The sequence below is a fragment of the Taeniopygia guttata genome, chromosome 2, assembly GCF_048771995.1.
Source record: "Taeniopygia guttata chromosome 2, bTaeGut7.mat, whole genome shotgun sequence".
Classification (NCBI taxonomy): Eukaryota; Metazoa; Chordata; class Aves; order Passeriformes; family Estrildidae; genus Taeniopygia; species Taeniopygia guttata.
The window spans coordinates 116707989-116727821 of NC_133026.1; the positions used below are offsets into that span (position 1 = coordinate 116707989).

At 45.7% G+C, this 19833-nt stretch overlaps 1 protein-coding gene and 1 non-coding gene across 9 annotated transcripts; both read left to right on the forward strand.

Annotated features, from left to right (window-relative positions):
* The first annotated feature begins 625 nt into the window (after window positions 1-625).
* Window positions 626-19506, forward strand: LOC116807877 (uncharacterized). Of its 8 annotated transcripts, none has more exons than XR_012054162.1 (5): window positions 626-1066; window positions 3246-4825; window positions 5476-7529; window positions 10596-16885; window positions 18663-19506. XR_012054162.1 is itself a non-coding variant. In XM_072924694.1 (5 exons), the coding sequence occupies exons 3-5, from the start codon at window positions 7300-7302 to the stop codon at window positions 14780-14782; spliced, it is 432 nt and encodes a 143-aa protein (XP_072780795.1). In that variant the 5' UTR covers window positions 636-1066; window positions 3246-4825; window positions 5476-7299; the 3' UTR covers window positions 14783-19506. The 8 variants fall into 8 exon arrangements, 5 of the variants coding, with proteins under 5 accessions (XP_072780795.1, XP_072780798.1, XP_072780797.1 ...); XR_012054163.1 differs by having other exon boundaries at window positions 18917-19506; XR_012054161.1 differs by having other exon boundaries at window positions 633-1066; window positions 10596-14134; window positions 14714-19506.
* Window positions 6519-6629, forward strand: MIR124-1 (microRNA mir-124-1). Its single transcript, NR_049007.1, is given in 1 exon segment — window positions 6519-6629. It is a non-coding gene; the product is annotated as a microRNA mir-124-1 (primary transcript).
* Window positions 19507-19833: the final 327 nt, after the last annotated feature.

Sequence of the window (19833 nt, forward strand, 5' to 3'; positions counted from 1 at the left end):
TAGAAGAAAGAATAAACATAAAACAGGCAATGAAATGCGGAGTGAGTACAACCTTGTTTATGCTTATCTCTGTCCACCTGGAAAAAGTAACCCTGCACGAAAACACACGTTTGTGTGTGCGGTCATATTTTGAAACAATCTCTCATATTTGATTAAAAATATGCCACTGTGTATATCTAAGATTAAAGCTTTACTTTTAGAGGCCTATAATCCTTTCAAGGAGGTTTTGTTGATATAAGACTTCATTGGAAAGTAATTGTGGATTGTATAGATCTGACCTTTACAGAAAGCAGGGTGTGGGTCTGTACAGATGAGAAATACTGTGCATCAATTTCTTGTGATGCCCCTGCAGACCAACTAAGCATGTATACAAGTTCAAGAATTTATTTAAAAGGTTACAATTAGTGGTTCAGTGGTCAAAGTTAGGGACGTGGTATTTTTATACTAACTGAAATACACTATTTAAATATACTTTTTAAATAAATAAGTAAAAAAGCATAAGGCCAGGCCTTCTACACAAATTGGAGGCAGCTAAATGCTCTTTTGTGCCTGCAGCTCTAAGGAGGCTGTGATGCATGTGAAGGAAAGTGACTGACTTAACTCATTGGGATTCAGGGAACGGCCTGCCCTCTTTTGAAAAAAAAAAAAAAAAAAAAAGCAAGAAGAAGAAGAAGAAAAGTAAGTGTGTATGTGTGTGTGTGGGTGCGTATTCGTGTTCGTGTATGTGTGTGTGTGTGACAGAGAGAGAGAGGAAGAGAGAGAGAAGAGGGGGAGATTCAGAGTCTTGCTTTCCTGAGCTGAGAGCTGCTGGTTCCCAAGCAGAAAGTATTAGGAGAAACACGGCTTCTTGTGTCTTTGCTGCATTTACACAATGAAATCACTTCTATTTTTATTCCTGCTTACCGGCCGGTTTTGCTTGAATCCACTCCGAGCCATGGACGACGGGAACAAAAAAAAAAAAAAAGTACTTAAAAACAACTAGGCAAAAAAAAAAAAAAAGGAGGGAAAGAAAATCCTAACAAACCCAACCACGCTGGGATGAGGATTACTCACTTTAGCGCTGCCTGTAAGTACAAAGTCTCTTGCTGCATTTCAGGGCGACAATGACAGGCTGTTGTTTAGGTAGGGGTTGCTCGGGTTTGTTTTGATTCTTTGTTTTCTCCCTCCTTTTTTCTTTTTTCTTTTTTCCTTAAATATGTCATCCTCTCTTTTTCTATGTCTTCTGCCGGTTTGCTAAAATAAGAAAATAAAAGCGGGAGAGGGAGAGAGGCGGGCGGCTGAGCAGAGCGCGGTGCGGCAGCAGGGCAGCAGCCGGGGGTGCGGGGCTCCGCGGGCGCGGAGGAACGCCAGGTGCCGGCAGTGAGAAGGACAGAGCGCTGTTTTCAACATCAGTTTGTGGGCTTCAATGAAATGAATTTTTTTTTTTTTTTTTTTTGGCCCGGGAATATGCATGCCTGTGTGTGTACATACACATACATCCCCAGGCAGCGTGGTCTGCCTGGGTCTCTGTAGTGCAACTTGAGTCCGCCCAGCTCGAAGGAATGCAGTGGTCAAAACAGCTTTCCAGCTGTTTTGTTTTTTGGGATTCCAACCCACCTCCCCCCCCCCACCCCCGCCCCCACCACAGACACACTCCCCAAGTGTACATGTGATGGTGCTACTTTTCCGTGACAGGATTTGCTTAAAATAAACTAAGACCAAAACTGTCTCTCTCTCGCCTAGCCTAGTCGCTTTTCTCCCCCTCCTTTTCCTCCTTTTTTTCTTTATTTCTTTGAGAGCGCTCCTGGGAAAGCGGATCGGATAGAGGGGAAGGCTTTTGAAATCGTGGGGGAAAATGTAAGAGAATTCAGAGGGTCCGGGCTTTCTTTGTGTGGTGCTGAAGCCGCGGAGCTGCTTTGTGCTTTGGAAGGAGAAAATGGCGAGTCCTATTGTGTTTAGGCCATTTTCTTCCGGTACAAGGGTTTCCCCCCAAATCCTAAATACTTCAGGGCTCTTTTGAAAGAAATCTCCCAGCCTACGAAGTGTGAATGGCCTCAGCTCTGCCTTTTCCCCAGCCGGTAGCACACACATCACATTCTAGAGAGCCCATACATTTCTCCTTGCAGGGCTAGTGCACAATTTCTAAGGCTGCTGCATTCAGAGCCTCTTGCAGCGTAGGGGCTATTTCAGCTGTTCTTCGCCTGAGTTATTCAACTCGGGGGAGCAGGTTATGAGAGAAAAGGGAGGACTGAAGAAATAATATTTCGAGACCTGTTTTTGCTTTTAAATGCTAAGGAACAGGGTTAGCAAATTTTGTGTGTGTGTGTGTGCGTGTGTGTGTGTGTGTGTGTGTGTGATCTGAGAAAAGACTTCTCAACGGCGACGCCTGACTTTTACACTAAATTATTTAAAGTTTATGTATATATACATGTATGTGTAGGTGAGAGAGTGTGTATGTCTGCGCATGCATATAGCTGGGTAGCAAGATCTTTTCTTTAGGACCAGAAAGAGGCCATATATATATATGCAAAGTGATATTTTAGAGGAAATTTAACCACTGTGTGCAAGTTATTCCTGCTGCAACTTCTAATGAAAAAAAAAAAAATTGCAATGTTGTCAGTTCTTTTCAGGTCATCCCGTAGGTAGGTACCGGTTACTAAAAACCGCATCTGAATTTGCACGTTAATCCATTTAAGGAAACAAATGAGAACCCGAGGTTTAAAGACTGTTGTCCAATATTAACCACTTTATATTAGAATGTGGGTTTGCCCAGGCGCTAGTGATTAAAAGCTCTTTGAAAAAGGAGAGCTAACAAATAAAGCCCTAGAAAGGTAAATCCTCACTATCAACGCCACCTCCTTCCAAGGTGCTGAATTTGAAAAAAAAAAAAAAAAAGTATCAATAGTAATAACAATAATAACAACAACAAAAAAAATCAGAGGTGTTGATGGAAGTGCGGCGGAGGGGTGGCAGGCTCCCGGCCCCGCGGCGGCGGCGGGCCGCTCTGCGCGGAGGGGCGCGCAGGGCCATCGGCACGGCCGCCGGAGCAGCGCCCGCTGCCGCCGGCGGGTCAGGACCATGGACAGGGACCGGGCGAGGATGGAGCCGGCTGGTGTCACCCCGGGAAAGGGGAGTGAGCGGGGCTGTCGGCCCCCACGGAACGCCGGGGCGTCGAGCAGCTCTGTCTTTCTTGTTATCCCTCTCGTGTGCCTGCTCAAGATTCTAGGCAAAAGACTTGAGAAATTACATTTATAATTCTCCTGCAGGAAAGCAAGCTCTGTTAAAATGCCACGCCAGTGATTTCTCTTCTTACTGCTCGCAAAAGAAGTAAAAGGATCTCTCTATTCTGCATACGATTGCTTTTTCCCTTCAACTCCGAGCCAAAAATAAATCTACTGCTCGGATCGGCTGAATGACAGTGGTGTAAATTAAATTGATTTTATCAGTGACCGAGTTCCACAATTGGAAAAATTAAATGCCACTTTGACAGACAAGGATAATATGGAACTGATCTATAAAACAGCTCCTTTGAACAACAACAACATCAACCCAACAGGAGCCTAGATACTGGCGATTCCTTCTTCTTCATCCTGCTCCATTATGTCACATCGTCTAGTTTGCCTTTCTGCAGTACCGAAATGATTGAAACCATTGTTTGATGCAAAGGGAGTAGTGATGATGAGTCATGGACTTTATGCCACAGCAAAAGCAACAGACGTGGTTCTCAGGCAAATTTCTTTTTTTATTTTGATCGCGCTTCTAATTGGATTCCCCTTTCAGATGTACTTTGCGGCACTTCCAACCCACCCTACAGCTCCAGCAAACTCGGGGCTGAGCCACGGGAACGACGACCCGCTCTGCCTCCACCTAAGAACTGCAGAAACGCAACCTCCAAGTCCCTTAGCCAAGAGAACCCTACTCCAGCGCCTGCCGCCGGCCCTGCAGGGCGAGCGGAGGCCTTGAGCCACCTCAGAGCTCCCTGCGCTCCCGGCCCGGCCCGGCCCGGCCGAGCTCTGCCGGGCTCGCTGCCCGCCCGCCGGGGCCTGCCCGCCGCAGAGGCACCGCGCAGCTCCGGACGGGGCGAGCGCTGTCCCCGCACGGCCAGAGAGCCGCTCCGCCCGCGCCGCCGCTGCCCCGCCGGGACGGGCACAGCGGGAACAAAGCCGCGGGCACGGCGCGGCCCGGCACGGCTCCGGGGCCGGGCTCCGGCTGCTGCGGGCGGGTGGCTGGGGCGGCGCGGGGCCGGGGGCGCGGCGGTGCCGCAGTGAGGGGGGGTCGGATGCCGTGCGGGGAGGGTGGCCTCTGGGTGAGCCGGGGATCAGGCTCCTCTTCCTCGCTATGACTTTACAGATTCATGTGACATTGAGGTTGGGGAGGTGGGGGAGGGCGGGGAGTGGAGGGAGAGGACCCGGAGGGAAGGGGGAGGGTTGAACTTTCTGCCGGGCTCGGCTTTTCACACCTTTCTCTCCCGATGATGCGTGAGGACGTTTTGGGAGAGAGCGGCTCGGTGGGGTCCCCTCCGACCGGGTCCCCCTCGACCTTGCGGGAACCCGGCCGGGCGGCGAGGGTCTGGGATTGTGCCGGGTTTCAAGGACACGGGAGATGATCAGGACTTTGGGAGCCAACATCTGCCTGGCTGGTGACGTCAGCAACCCCGTGTAATCCTCTTGTACTGAAGGCAGATGCCTTATTTGTTTGGCTGGAGAGGCATTAATCCCTAATTCTGGAGCAGCAAGCGAGGGGGAGAGACCGGACCGCTTCCTATCCCCCGAAAGCAGCTAGAGGGGCTCTCCTCTCCTGCACTCCCAGGCTCCGACTGGGTGGAGGAGCCGCCAGCCCTCGGCAGGTTTGACCATTTCCTTTTTAATTGTGATTCTCTTTCTTGGTATTTGGAAGGGGTTCCTATTTCTTATTTTTATTTGGATGCTTGGATTTCTCCCTATGATTCTTTGCTCTAGTACGGTCCTCAAGACGAAAAAGAAGGAGGAACTGCTGTTCCCCACCCCCTTCACAGTCCCTTAATTTTATTATTTTCTTTTCTTCTTCTTCTTTTTTAATTTTATTTTTTTATATTTGTTAAGCTTTCCCCTGTGCTTGCTTTCCGGGCATTTTTGCAGCGGTGGGCAGGGAGGTTGCTCTCTGCGGTTCCCCGCGGCTGGCCCGTTCCCACCGCGCTGCAGGGACCCAGATGCCCGCTCACCCTAGCGCTGCGGTGATGGGCGTTCCGCCTTGTCCCTCCTCGGCCGCGGATTAAGCAGCCCACAGGCTCGGGTCTGGCCGACCCCAGCTTCGCGTCAGTGCGTGTGGCCCCCCTTCCATTCGCTTCCTCCCCTTCCCCTTTCCCTCCCCGCCCTTCTCCTGCTCTGACTCCCCCCTCTCTCCCTTTTGTCATTGGCAACCGCGCGGCGTGCGGGCTCCCGGCGCCCTTCCCTCCCCGCCTGCCTTTCCTTTCCTCCCCGCCTGCATTCTAACGCTCTTGCTTTGTCTGTTTTCCAGGCGGCCGCACGCAGGAGCTACGGTGCCGAGGGGGGCCGGAGCCGCCTTCCCAGTTTGCCCCTGGATGCCCCGGCAAGCTACGGGAAAAGTCTTTGGGAAGCTCAGCTCGCCGCAGGATCCCGACCGTCGCCGCTGCAAGCGCAGCACATCCCGCTTCGCCTCCTCTCTCTCTCCCGGGCCCTGGCGCCGAGGAAGCAGTCGAGGTCAGCTGCCCGGTTCCTGGGGTCCGGCCGTGCTCGAGTTCGCAGGGTGATACAAGGTGCCCGGCCGCTCCGCTCCTCCCCGGCGCGCCGTCGGCACCGAAAAGGAATGGTCCCGATCCTGGGCCGTGAAAGATGGCAAAAAGCGTAGTAACAATAATAATAATAAAAGCTTAGGCTAATTTTTTTTTTTTTCAATTATTGTAATGACTTCACCCGCCAGTTTTCTCACTCGCTAGTTCAGTGTAGGCAAGCCAGATGGGCTGCCCAGACCCTCCCGGGAAAGGGGCAGGTGCGAGTGAGTTAAATTTTTTTCTGCTTTACAAAGAAAGATGACACGTCCTGCCCTTTCACTTCTCATCGCCGAAAGATCCCCTCTTCCTCCCCCCCCACTCCCGCCCTCCCCCTGGCCGAGGGGAGCGGGGATGCTCGGGGGGTGCGGGCTCCCCCCGCCCGTGCTCCAGGGGAGCCGCAGAACCAGGCGGACCGAGGCAGCCGGAAAGACACGGTCATTCCTCTCAGCCAGGGATGCCAAATGACAGACGTCGAATCGGGGAGAGTCAACTCCTGTGTTTAAAATCACGCGAAGACGCTGGTGAAATTAAAGCAGTCGTCTGGAATTGTGCAATAGGCACGCGCTAATATTATCTCTTTTTTTTTTTTTTAATCGATTAAATGCATAATTAACAGCTTCCTGAGCATTGCAAAAAAACAGACTGGCTAGTTAGAAAACTCGAGCATGAGTTATATGCAGCCCGGGCCAGAATGGGACTCGGGCGGAGGGAAATTACCGGGTTTTTTTTTTTTTTTTCGGGGATCAGTTGCTGTTCTGCTGAGAGAGAGAGAGAGAGAGAGCGAGACAGAGCGCTCTAAGGCTCTGACTCTCCGTGTTCACAGCGGACCTTGATTTAATGTCATACAATTAAGGCACGCGGTGAATGCCAAGAGCGGATCCTCAAAGCTTCATCAAAGATCTCGCTAGAGCATACCATAACAATGACGTTAATAACAAAAATAATTGCTACGAGCTTAAAAAAAATAAAAGAAAGAAAGAAAGAAAGAAAAAGAAAGAAAAGGAGAGACAAAGCAATAAAGAGCTCGACAACCTATACTCACCTACGGAAACCGAGACTAACTAGGACTGGTGGACTGATTGGCTCAGCCCAGTGGAAAGGAGATGCCGCTGCCACGGGACGAGCGCCCGCGGGGGCAGCTGTCAGCAGAAGGTAACGGGGCCGTGGGGGGCTACTGGAGCGGTGCGGTAGCCGCGGTGTTTTTTCAAGGTAGTGGTGACTCGACCTCTAGCTTTCTTGGGCTGAACAATGTAAAGTCGATTAATGGGAAATAAATACATTTTCTAATATTATCATCGCGAGGATTGTTCTTTGCGCATCGCTCAGCCGGTAGCTAGGAGTGTCCGCTCGGTAGTGGCTCCTCCTCTTGCGGGGCTCCTCTGGAAGCCGAGAACGCGCGCCTTGGGGCAGCGGCGCGGTGCGCGGGGGCAGCGGAGCAGCGTCTGTGCCGCGGGCCGGCAGAGGCAGAGCCATGTGCAGAGTTGGTGCACGGGGCGGGGGGTGCCCGAGGGGCCGCGGGGGCACTGCAGCAGAGCCATGTGCGAAGAGGAATGTGCGGAGGTTGCGACGGAGAGGCGGGGAGGAGGGCGCAGCGTATGGGCACGGTGTGGGGAGAGCGGCGCAGAGCGGTGCCGGCGGGCGGCGGAGCGGCGGGCAGCGGCGGAGCGGCGTGCGGGCTTTGTGCGCTGGCCTGGGCGGCGGGGCGAGGCGCAAGGCAGCGGCTGGCGAGCGCGGAGCGTGGGGCGCTGCGGCGGAGGGTGTGCGGGGCAGCTTACACGGGGTAGGGTGGCGGGACGGCGGTGGCGGTGCGCGGTGCGCCGGGGCAGGGGCGTGCGCGGCCGACACACCGGAGACGCGGCTCCGGTGGAGGCGGCGGCCGTGGCCGGGCCAAGCCGGCGGCTGCGGGGAGGGTGCGGGGGCGGGGAGGGGAGAGGCCGGGGTCCCCGCGCCGACGGCGGCGGAAGTCTTTGTTCCGCGGGGCCTCGCCGGCGGTGGAACAAAGGAGCGGCAGCGCTGCTGCCGGCGCTGTCCCTGGTGCTGGCGGAGGCACCGCGTCCCGCCGCGGGCCGCCAGACCGCTCGTCCCCAGTCGGGCAGACGCGCCCCGGTGGCACCGGGTGGCCCTCGCGATGCGACCGTCCCCGGCTGAAGAAAACCCAGCATCCCGACGGGAGTGAGCGGCGAGCAAGGCAGGGGTGCGGGAACGGCAGGAGAGCGGCTCGGCCTGAGCCTCCGCCGATGCGCAGAGCACAGCCGCTGCCCCGACGCAGTCCCCGAGAGGGTTTCCCCCGCGCATCCTTCCTGCCGAATCTCTCCCACTCCCCCTCTGAAACAGCTGGGTTGGAAGCAAGTCCTGCGGGGGTTCTGTCCCGCTCCTACCCCAACTCCGTCCACAGCCATCTGCCGCGGCCTAATTCTACTCTTCATCCATCAAACAGAGGCCACAGCCAGCCAGGGCAGGGGATGTTCTCAAAGGCTAAATAAGACAAAACAACTAAGTAACAGCAGTAACCGCAAGAACTGTAATGATAATAACAACACTCTGCCTGAAGGTCATAGAGCTTTGTCCTCTTTCTGATTGGTCTCAGCAGACAGCCTGACAGCAGTGGGTTTTTTTTTACCAAAAACTGGATTGCAGATTGGACTGATCACCCTTCTCTGCAAAGGGATAAAAGGGCAGAATTCCTGTCCTTTCAGCAGCCTGTCGCCTCTTCATCCCCGTGTAGTCACCCTTGAGCTGTCCAGCAGACAGATGAAGCACATGGGCTACTCCATTCTTTCCCTTCTGCTCACTGAGTTGGGGTCGAGTCTTTTGCCTGCTCCCGCCATGCCACACAGCTGCTCTCATTTCTTCTATTGAGATGCCTGTTCACATATACACCTGTACCTGTACACGTATAAGCACATTTCATGCTTTCTATGTAGCTTAAGATTGTCACAATTTCTGTTAATCACTGCTTCTTGCTTATATGTCCTTTGTAAGACCTAGCACATCACAGGATCTCAGGGGAGCCAAGCAGAGAAGAGAGGAAAGTCCAACTTTGCCTTCTCATGTGCAAGCCAGGATGACGCACAGCAGAGATTGACCCTCACACAGGTAGAGAGCAGGGAAGTATTTTAAATGCCTTGTGTCCTGAGCGACCTGAAGCACTCAGTTAAACTGTTTGCAGGATTACAAACATGAGTTGACCACCCCTGCACTGAGTCATTATTTCCCCACATCTCAGTTTTATTTTTTTTTTCTTGGATACCAGTGCTAAAGACTTGTTATAAACGTTCTATAATTTTGTAGCTAAAGAAACATAAATACCTAAATGAACTTTTTGCCACCAATCCCTCAATGTAGCTTTTAAGGTATTTTGTAATGCCTGAAAGGAAATGGAACTTACTTTGGAATGGGTGGAGCTTTCTTTTGGAAAGCTTCCAGAGACAGGGAACATTTCTGCCTTCTAAACTACAGTAGCAGTAATAGCAGTGGTGATGAAGATGATGCACGAAGTAAAAAATGGATGGAATCAAAGTCTGAAGACCCAGGTGACGAACTGTGCCATCTAGAGATGTGAGTTCCCATTCTGATGTCATATTGCTGTCGTAGGCACGTTGAGGTTCTGGTGGTGGCATCTGAAAGAAACCAACATTTAATATTCACCACTTTCCTTCCTGCGCTGAAGACGGAATGCAAACCCTGCTCTCAGCAATTTTTCTTGGGAGTAGCCTCATTTCCAAGACTACCTCAGTCACAGCTCCCCACAGAGAGGAGTGGTGAACGCTGCCTGCCAGCCTCCCCTTGAGCCAGAAGACAGCTCTATCCTCCCCCCTCCCGCATGCTTTTTTTTTTTTTTTTTAAATCTATTTTTCCTTTTTTCCTCCTCAAACGACTCCCAGGAGGAATCCCGGGGGAAAAGCCTGTCCCCAGGGCTGTCAGGGCTGCCCCAGGCGGGGCCGGGCGGGCAGCGGGACGGTCCGCCACCTTCTGCTCCTCCTCATCTTCCTCCTCTTCCCCTTCCTCCTCCTCCTCCTCCTCCGCCGCCCCTGCCCGGCCCCTGGCACTGCCGCGCCCCCTGGCGGCCGCGCACGGCGCCGCGCCCAGCGCAGCGCAAATCCAGCGCAATCCCGGTGTGGCGCAAATCCAGCGCAATCCCGGTGTGGCGCAAATCCAGCGCAATCCCGGTGTGGCGCAAATCCAGCGCAATCCTGGTACAACGCAAATCCAGCGCAATCTCAGTACAACACAAATCCAGTGCAATCCTGGTACAACGCAAATCCAGCACAATCCCAGTACAACGTAAATCCAGCGCAATCCTGGTGCAGCACTGCCTCCACTGGGGAACCCGGGAAACTTTGAGTATCAACCATCTTGGAACAACGTCCCGAATAAAAAATATCTTCAAAACATCAATCGCACGTCATTCTAAGTGTTTTGCAATATAGATGGTGAGAAGCAATGTTTTCATACCTTCCCGGTGAGAATCAAGGCTATCTGTCTCATTTAAATTCAGAGCTAGAGTATCATCTGTGGCATGAAAATATAAAGGGAAATGAGCTACTACCTGCTTACTGCAGCTGTTGAAGCAGTCTAGGACATCAGTGTCACTCAGGGACAAATTAGAGTAAGAAACACAGTCAAAGTATTGTCCAGTTTAAGACACAGTGCTTCTCAAAAAGTTAAAAGCCTTTAATTATCTTTTGAATTAGGAAGATTAAATACCAACTCTTCATTTTGTTTCACTTCTCCTCCTGTACTCAAGGTGGTGGCTAAGAAAGGTGTAAAGCACAGGTAAGTCAGGCAATAAGCAAAGCAAACCCTCCAGAAGAATAAGCATTGTCCCACTGCCTCCATCCTGCAGAGCTGTGCCAGTAGCAGGATCTTCTCCAGTCCCAGAGGGAAGCAGAGGACAAGTGACCTGCCTGGTGCTTCAAGGTTTGGTGCACGGCAGTGACTGCCACGGGGTGAGAGATTCCATGAGCCAGCCAGCAAAGGTATGACATAAGACTCATTTTCACACTCTGCACAAAATTCCTCGCATTTCTTTTTGTGTTACTTAGCTCCTCTGATGCTGATCAATTACCACAATAACTCAGGTGTGAGATAATAGAGATAGTAATTTGCAGTCTAACATGAATTAATTTTCACTTAATCTGGAACTGCTTTAATAGCATGGTGGGCATTAAAAGCGCCATGCTACTCAATACTAAATATTTGTGTGTCTGAAGTAGTCATAAGAAAATCTTACTAGGGAAATCCCACAATCAGAAAACAGGAAAGAAATACCAAATCTTAAATACACTGCTAGTATAAAATATTTGAAATTGTAAATTAAGGACAATTTAATTAGCACCAGGAAACTATTAAATTAACAGATCTAATGTTCATGCTAAGGTTGGTTTATAATTTGCCATATTAGAGTAATTCTGTTCATTAAGAGATTAGGACAGGTTGCATGTTAAAATGATATTTACTAAAATACACACTTAATACCTGCACAAAAGTACTTCAAAACGTAATCTAAGATTTTTAACTCCATCATTTACAGGTTTTGCCTGAGTTTTCTGTACAAGGAGGTGAAAAACAAAATACTCGGTACACAGGATTTTACTAGTGTGTATTTGAACTGATCTTAATGCAGCTGATAAAGAAGCTAGTGAGCAAGGCAATGACATTTTTTGCTTAATAATTTAAAGAAAGAATTACAGAATTATCTGCAGCATCTTTACAGTACCTGGAACATGGAAATGACTAACACATGTAGGTCTTCCTGACTTCACAGGGTTATAGCTCAACACTATATCATTTTGCACAATCTGTATAAAATAACTGTGCAGTCCTTTTTGAACCTAAAACTCATACCATATATCATTCCTGTCTCACAAATTACACCTATTAGAGTTATTGAAAGTATTTTTGGACCATTTAGTGATTTATGATTTGATTTACTGTTCTACATCCAGTGTATGAGACATTCAACTGAGAAAACACTTTTTAATGGATGTACGGGTCCCTGTAAAACCTCTCACCTTCACACTGCTGTTTTTCAAACCTAATTAAGAACTTTTTGCTATTTGTTCTTCTTTAGAAAATTTATGTTGTCAATAATATTTATGGATAAAATGAAAAGAGCAGCTGTGACAGCAAATGTAAAGGTACAACCTTTACATTTTTTCCTATGGGCACTTCCAGGCAATTTACAGGCTGGGTAAAGTCCATTAAAAGTCAAGGGCACTACTTTCAAGCTAGAAAAATTGGGATATATCTGGCTTCTATTAAATTGAACAAAAGTATGAAGAAATTATGTAGCTGTCACTAATTAAAGCAATAATTAGTGACATGTTGACCCATTTTAAAGTTTTATAGTTCTTCATCTCTCCTCTGTATAGGATTCTAAAAGCCAACCAGAAGAAATAATTTCCTTGAAAGGAATGCCAAAACCCCAATAGGAAACAGAAAAATCAGTGGGTTTTTCTTTTTGCAATTCTTTTGCTCAATTTCAAACAATTAAAATGTCAGATTCCCCACCTTAGTCAAACTAGTGACACCAGCTATCAGTCACAAGTATTAAAGAAATACATAGAAATCTGTCAGGCAAGACAAAAGAAGCATTAATTTTATCATGGTCAATATAAAATCAAACCAACATATGTGCCCATTCAGAGAGATCTACTGCACTTATATGTTAGCAAGCTTTATTTTAGCAAGGTTAAGTTTTTGTAAGACGTACTCCAAGACCAGGAGCCAGGTTTAAACACACACAATGAAGTGTTGAAGATCACAGGATGCAATACACCTTTGGAAAGCAATCCCATCCTTCCCTGCATGAGGTCTGGATTTAAGATGTGCTGCAGCACACGCTGCAGTCCCAGCCATGTTTCAGCCCCACAGCTCCACACTGGGATAAGAGGAGAGCCCCCACGTGCTCAGCACCCCATCAGGACAGGACAGACACTCTGGGACTGTTGAGCCCCCGTGATCTGAAGATTCAAATTACTCACAGGTGACCATGGTCAGTGTTCACACTATACACTTCAGACAGTCAATTAAATGCATCCTGGGCCTTTTTAATATTATATACACACAAAATAGAGCATTAATTCTGGTTTAAAAGAAGAAAAACGTTATAATAGCAGTGATATCCCAGAAACACTTTTCCTTTTATATGAAAAATGCAGGACTTTTGGAATACTATGTGAGTAAAAAAATATATAATGACTTTAAAGACTGGAAATTATAGAAACAGGATTTAATGTCACTTGAGAATGTGGGAGATCACACTCTGGAATTAATGAAACTGTTCCATGTTGTAAATAAAGACGACTAGTAGTTGGCGGCAGTAGGAGGGTAGGACTTAGAATATTGTTTTGTTACATGGTATCTATATGCCAGATGTGTGGTATTCCCCTGGGGGGGAAAAAAAAGAGCCATTGGGATGCTATCAGAGGAATTTACTTTGTGTTATAACCCCAGGTGTAGGCAAGCCTACACTGGGATTATGTACAGTACGATCAGTTGTGGTCAGGCAAAGGGCTGCCAAGACAGCAAAGAGGGTGAGTAATCTCCAGTCATGAGCTGATCACAAGAACTGATTTGTCAGCTCAGCAAAATGTAGTCAGAGGGAAGGCATGACAGCTGTGGCAAACACCAGAGAAGAAACAGCACTAGGATAGGCAAAGAAGTATTTGTATGACTGGGATGTTAGCACTAATGTTATCTTGAAAAAAGACATCAACACTAACATAGGCATAAAGGAATGTAAATTAATAAATAGCCTTTTCATCAGCTGGTGGAGGACAGGAGAAAAATTATTTCAAGACTGAGTAACTGAATTAAATTACTAGGAAGAGTATACTCATTGTTTTCTCTAACACGTCAAAATCAAAAAAAAAAAAAGAAAGAAAGAAAGAAAGAAAAAAGAAAAATAGAAGAGATCTTAGCCTGGATCAAGAAAAAATATTTAATGTATATTTCAGAGCCCAGAATCTAGTACAGTTGTAAAAAAAATATTGTTTTGAAAGAAATGAGAAAAGAGAGAAAGAATGAGAGCAATAGACAAAGATGAAGAGACAGAGAAAAAAGGCAAATCAAAGAGAAATAGGAAGAAAGTGAGAAAAGGAAAGAAAGATAAGTATTTTCAGATAAAAGAAAATGTTCACAACAAGGTTTTTAAATTAATTTATTCAAGGGGGTTTTGTATTTGGGTAATTTAACAAAACGTACAATTTCACTGCTTGGTTTCAATAATCAGCTTTTCTTTCTTACAAAGAGTGTTTAGAAATCCTAACAAATAACTCTGTTCTTCTTTAAAGCATTCTTTATGTCATTATGCGAAACTTGCACAATAAGATAGAGTTCAATACATCAATAACCATAAGCTTACAGGAACAGAAAATCCAGGTATGTTATGGCATTTTTAACATTGCTGGAAATAAATTCTCCAAATTAAGGGATTCTACAAATTTTTATTAAGTTTTTACTAATTTTTATGATTTTAAGCACAGAGATAATGAAAATGTTTCTAGATTTTGTGGTTTGACAGAAGAACATATAGTGAGGTTTATGCTATACTAACTGCAAGTGCTCAAAGAATGGCAGGTCCTGGATATTTATGATTAAAGAGACATCAGAGCTCAGATACAGTGCTTTTTCTGCGTGGTGGTACGCACACAGATATATATAGATTAAAAAATATAGATAAATAAATGCTCCCCAGATATCAACCACATTAACATTAATGCATTTTCAAACCATTAGCAGTCCATAAAGCTTTGTTACACCATGTTATAAATTTCAGCAATATATACATTTCATGCAATTTCTTTTTTATTATTTTCTCTCACTTTTGGAGACAAAGAACACATGGGAGAAAAGCCACCTAAAGACACAAAAGTTTGAGGAAATCCTAAATACAGAGGTTAGAACTGAAAATGTGACTGTTTTTACCATCTCAAACTACAAACACTGCTACCTTTTCAGATACAGCACAGGGGTCTGCAAGATGAAGGCTGTTCTGCAGCTCACATGGATGTGGAAGAGCAAAGATGAAAGACTACCCAGGCTCATCTGTGTGGAAACTGTGAAAATGCTTGGAAAATTTGGGGAATATAGAAGCTGAGCATTAGGAAGCTTGCAGCTGATGCTGAGTAGGAACGAAGACTGAGATTCTCTACAAAGTGAAGAGTAATAATTCTGCAATTTCAGAAGCTTACATGGCAATATGGAGAAGCACAGAAAGGAGACAAAAAATTCAAAGAACAATAGAACTGTGAAAATTACTTTTTTTTTTTTTACCTTAAAATGCATTTTCTTCAGTCATGTATGCTCATTGTTTTGTGTTCAGCTTAACACATTTGTGCAAGCAAGCTTCTTTCCAGCAGACATAAGTATTTTATAGGTGAACGCAAAAATCAGTAGATTTTCACGTCTCCAGGCACACATTGTTTTGTTCCATTTTTTCAAGCACTTAACCCTCTTAGAAAGTAAGAGCAATTCTGTCCAGCAAACAAGAACCACGGACAGGTCCTAGGTGATTATAGGATGTCTTTGAAGAGTCGTTTTCTGATGAAAACTTGTCAGCAGAATCTGTGTTGGATTCCTGACTGCAGCATATTTCTTCCTTGTGCCACATGAAGTAAGATGAAGGGCAGAGAAGACAGTGATTAGGGATAAACCTTGAGCCGTGGGACTCAAACTCCAGCCCAAAGCCTGCCCTGAAGGAGGGAATATAGAAGTCTGCTAAGGAACAGGAGGGCAAATCTTTCACTCTGATTATGTTTGCCCAGATCTGGAATTTAGAAAGACCGTCAAAGGGAAGCAGTAGCTAAGTCGAAGCAGGAGAAGGCAGTAACAACTCCTGCGAAGCAATTTCAAATATCAGAGCTAACTCAGAACAGCCTTATCAGTGAAAGAAAAAGATGGTTGATCTTTTAAAATGCCATTGAAAAATACCTACCAAATACCTACCAAACCAGAAAGTTGGTTTTGAATCTGCTAGAATTTCAAGGCTACACTAAATTATTGTTTACATATAGACTCCTTAACTAATACAATACAAATCAATATAATGCACACTAGTATATCATATGTTCCTGATCCAAAACTCCCCATTTCCTTGTCATGTTTCAGCCTTTACATCCTATAGCAAGTGATTCCTATGCGTTCCTTAATTTAAAAGAAACTATCAACCTAGTCATACTAGCAACCACTGCTCTTGTGGCAGAGAAGGACAAGGTGGGGTTTTTACCATCAACACTGCTCAGTGTTAGGAGTAAAGCTGGGAGAGGTGAGCCCCCACCCCTAGGTGAGACAGATTGCAGCTAGAATGCCCAGACTGCACACGGATTTGCCATGCCCTCCCGTCCCTACTGAGAGCTGACATGCTTCGAAAAAGATTGTACTGGGACAGAAGGATTAGCTGACATCACACTAACAGATCATGTTTTCTGATGGTTCTGTAGGAATAAAATAAAGAGAGATGGAGTGGTTCTGGGGACCCAATTTAGCAGAATTGAATTTCCTAATTTTTCAGTTTGCCTAACAGTGAGAGAATATACAGTGATATATAGAGGAATGTTAACAGGGTCAAAAATTGTCTGAACTCTCCCAAACAAGCAGCTTCAGAAAAACAAAACCCTGGAAAATTCCCAGAAAGAACTTAAGAATATGATCAAGATGAATAAGAGAAGTGACTTGACACTCTGTAGTTAAAAGTCTTCTACATTCTGGATCCTGGTTATGAATTATTTAGAAGGTGTTTGGAAAACATCATCATTTATGGAAAAAAAATCTGCATCTCTAAAGGGATCACAGATTTGTGAACAGGATCTTAATTTATTATTTCAATATACCTTCTCAAGGGTGCCCAGCTACTGAAATAAGAAAAAGTACTTTTAAGAAGTTTATTTATCCAGTTTTCTTTTTTTATTTTTTTCATCCAAATACGTGCAATAGGTTTGACTACCCCTCCTCCAGACAGCTCCCAGAAGGGCTTGTGGAGACAACATGGCACAGCAGGGTCTGCAGAGACACCAGCCAGCCTCAGACACAGCAACTCCCAGACAACTAGCATCTAAATTCATCAGCATTTACAGTCTTCCATCCAACGGCTGGTTCTCACCATGGAGAACTCCAAAGATAGTCACTTAGCTGGTAAGCCCACACTTCAGCACTGGCACTCAGTCTAGGCTTCAGTGACTCCCTATCTAAAGTTCTTAAGATCTGCCTACCCTGGCAGGAGCTGATAAGCACGTGTCTATATACCCATTACAGAACCCTTGGGCAGATTGTGTCCCCAGTGCCAGGGTTTGGGAAGCACCAGCACAGTTTCGCAGATCCCAGTGTATAAAAGCTGTGACAACCACAGAATTGGTTATTGGGGAAGCTCTCTTATTTGAAGTGAAAAAGTATTTTTGCAGGTCAAGCCCTGGCAGGACAGGGGAGAAATGTTACAAACATTATATTTTCAGGACTAATTAATGTGATTTTCTCTGCTGCATTCCATTACTTATGTGATACAATTGTGTTTTTAGCAAAGAAGTAGCAGTAGGGACTATTTTATTGGCACAGTCTAATATATGGGTAATAGTCCAAAGTGACACATTTTCTAAATTTTGTATGGGCAGATATCTTAAGAGCTCCATATGAATCAGAGCTGCTAATAAACTTCTAAGAATGGCTTTGGGTATTAGCTGGGCATAATGAGAAAATCTGGAAGTTCATGTGAAGAACTCTGCCAGTTCACTTTAGCATTGGCATAAACGCCTGAGTCTATGACTTTTTCCCTTTTTTCATTATTAGTCTGTCTGAGAGCGGTTCAGAAAGGGAAGACTTTAAAAACCTGGTCAAGCATGCTATTGGGAAGTACTATTATATAGCCAAATTTTCCTGTCAGGGCCAACTCTTCTAGCTACAGCAGCATGTCGGCAGGATACATGCTTATTTGTTCCCAAGTGTTACATTTGGACATCATGTGCATATAGTACAGATAGATGCATGGATAGATAGATAGATAAGGTGTTTGTGCATATATATTTATATATACACATACCGTTAAAACACATCTACTAAAACAAAGGGAGCTAGAGAAGCAAGAAGCTTTAAAATACAGAAATTATAGAAGAAGAGAAAAAAATCTTTCAAAATACTTAATTCTAAGTTTTCTTCTATTGCTCCTTTCACCCAAGTAAAAGTGCTTCCACTATATTTAACTTACTAAAGCATGAAGATATCCACGGTGCTTACTTTAAGTTCTAATCAATTTCCTTTTTTACTAAATCAGTTCACAAAAGCATTTGAAAAAACACTCATGGATATTCTTAGTGGTAAGTGACTTCTTGAGTCAGTTTAATAATTTAAAGTAATATTAATAAATATTATTTTATAAACAATTACATTTACCATCCAATCATAATGCAGTAATGCTCTTATATTTTTCACGTTTCCCTGTTTTTACTGCTAATAATAGGAGTAGTAGTAATAACAGAGTGCAAAAAGTTGACTTCATGTTTTTGAGAGTCAAGGCTTAATATGGCTTTGAAGACCTTCATTTTCTGAAGCTCACAACTTCAGAAAATCAAGTTTTAGACCCTACATTAGTGATTTTTTTGGGAAAACTTGACTTGCTCTTCTAGGCAAACCTTTATACTCGTAGCAACATACAGCACCTTCCAGACTGACACTGTGGTCTGGTAACCATGGATTGTATTGTGAGCAGTTAGAACTGGTAACAACTGGTCTGTGCATATGAGCATGCACATGTTTGTGTGTGTGTGTGTATGTACAAGGTAGAAAACAGTGATGCTGATGTGAGGTGTCCTCCCTTTACTCAAGGCTCAGTCAGACAAGTTTCCATAAGTAAACAGATTTTCCTAACACCTTCCATCACTTTTCTTCCTTTTCTGCGAAAACCATGTGTGTTAAATTGAAGAATGGGGTAAATTCAGTGTCCAAGTGCTTCAGCAGTGGTACAGCAGAAGGACTGTGGAGACAGTCCAGTCCAAGAACAGCGCAGGAAGGAGAAGGACTGTCCACCATCAGCCTCACAGCCTGATGCCCAACCCAGTGATCCCTGATGTGCTCCAGAACAGGGATTATTCTCTTCCTGACAGAGGATGAGGGCATTTCCACCTTCTCCATCAACTCCCCTAACCATGCAACCTCTCTCTTCCACTGCTCCCTCAGTGCTGGAGCTGCAATGGGAATCTCCTTTCTTGAGGTCCAACTTGAGGGCCAACGTGCAGGGCTCAAGCGAAACCCAGGGATTTTCCTCCTACATTTCAGCAAATATTACCACAACAAGTTGAACTCACACAAGGATAAAAACACAAGGAAGGAATAAGCAACATGCACTGTGTACGGGGACGGGGGCTGGGGAAATAAACACTGTTACTCAGAAAATGCTCGTAGGACTTTTGTACAAAGCTTGATAACTGGTCACAATTTTAAATGGCCCAGGAAATATCTGCAAGCTCCTAAGTGGCATGGTTTAACAAATGCCCTTAAGAACAGGCTTAACTCAGAAATGCTCAGAAGAAAAAAAGATCGAAGTGCATTGATATGTAAATCTAACCAGCGAGCAGAGCTGCTTACAGAGCTATACAAAAGGGATTTATCCTCTTTTTTTTTTTTAGATTTTTAGCTTTAAAATGGCAGTGGTAATCTTAGGGACATCCCTAGCCAACTTCAGGGCTCCCCATTTGGTATAAATTTGCTAATTTAATAAAGGAGGACTGGCCAGAAGGAATGTTTAAAAAAAAAAAGAAGTACTAATATTTCCAGATTCATTCTTTTTCCAGATCAGAGGAGAAAAAATTCACTTCTCATACATTACTGGGGAGGGTTTAGCAGGGGGGATGAGCTGCCATACAGACATACACACACCCAAGAGAGCATCTTACTCCTGCATTCTTGCTGCTACAGTCTTCTCAAACTCAACAAAGCCTGCCTCCCATCAGAAGGGAAAAAAAACTCCCAAGACGTTGCAGCTATGGTTAGTCTGCTGTTGTAGCCACTCATGTAGACTCTCTTGTGACAAGGACAACATTTGGCAAGTCCTTGTCTCTTGAGAAACTGCATTTAGTTTGTGGCACTGCCACAAA

What these genes read in the sequence shown, in the direction of transcription:
- LOC116807877 (XM_072924694.1), top strand. Translation starts at nt 7,300, where the DNA reads ATGTGCGGAGGTTGCGACGGAGAGGCGGGGAGGAGGGCGCAGCGTATG. An exon ending in TGCGGGGCAGCTTACACGGG is followed by an intron (nt 7,530 to 10,595) that starts GTAGGGTGGCGG and finishes TCCATCCTGCAG; the next exon opens with AGCTGTGCCAGTAGCAGGAT. An exon ending in CCATGAGCCAGCCAGCAAAG is followed by an intron (nt 10,729 to 14,713) that starts GTATGACATAAG and finishes CTACCTTTTCAG; the next exon opens with ATACAGCACAGGGGTCTGCA.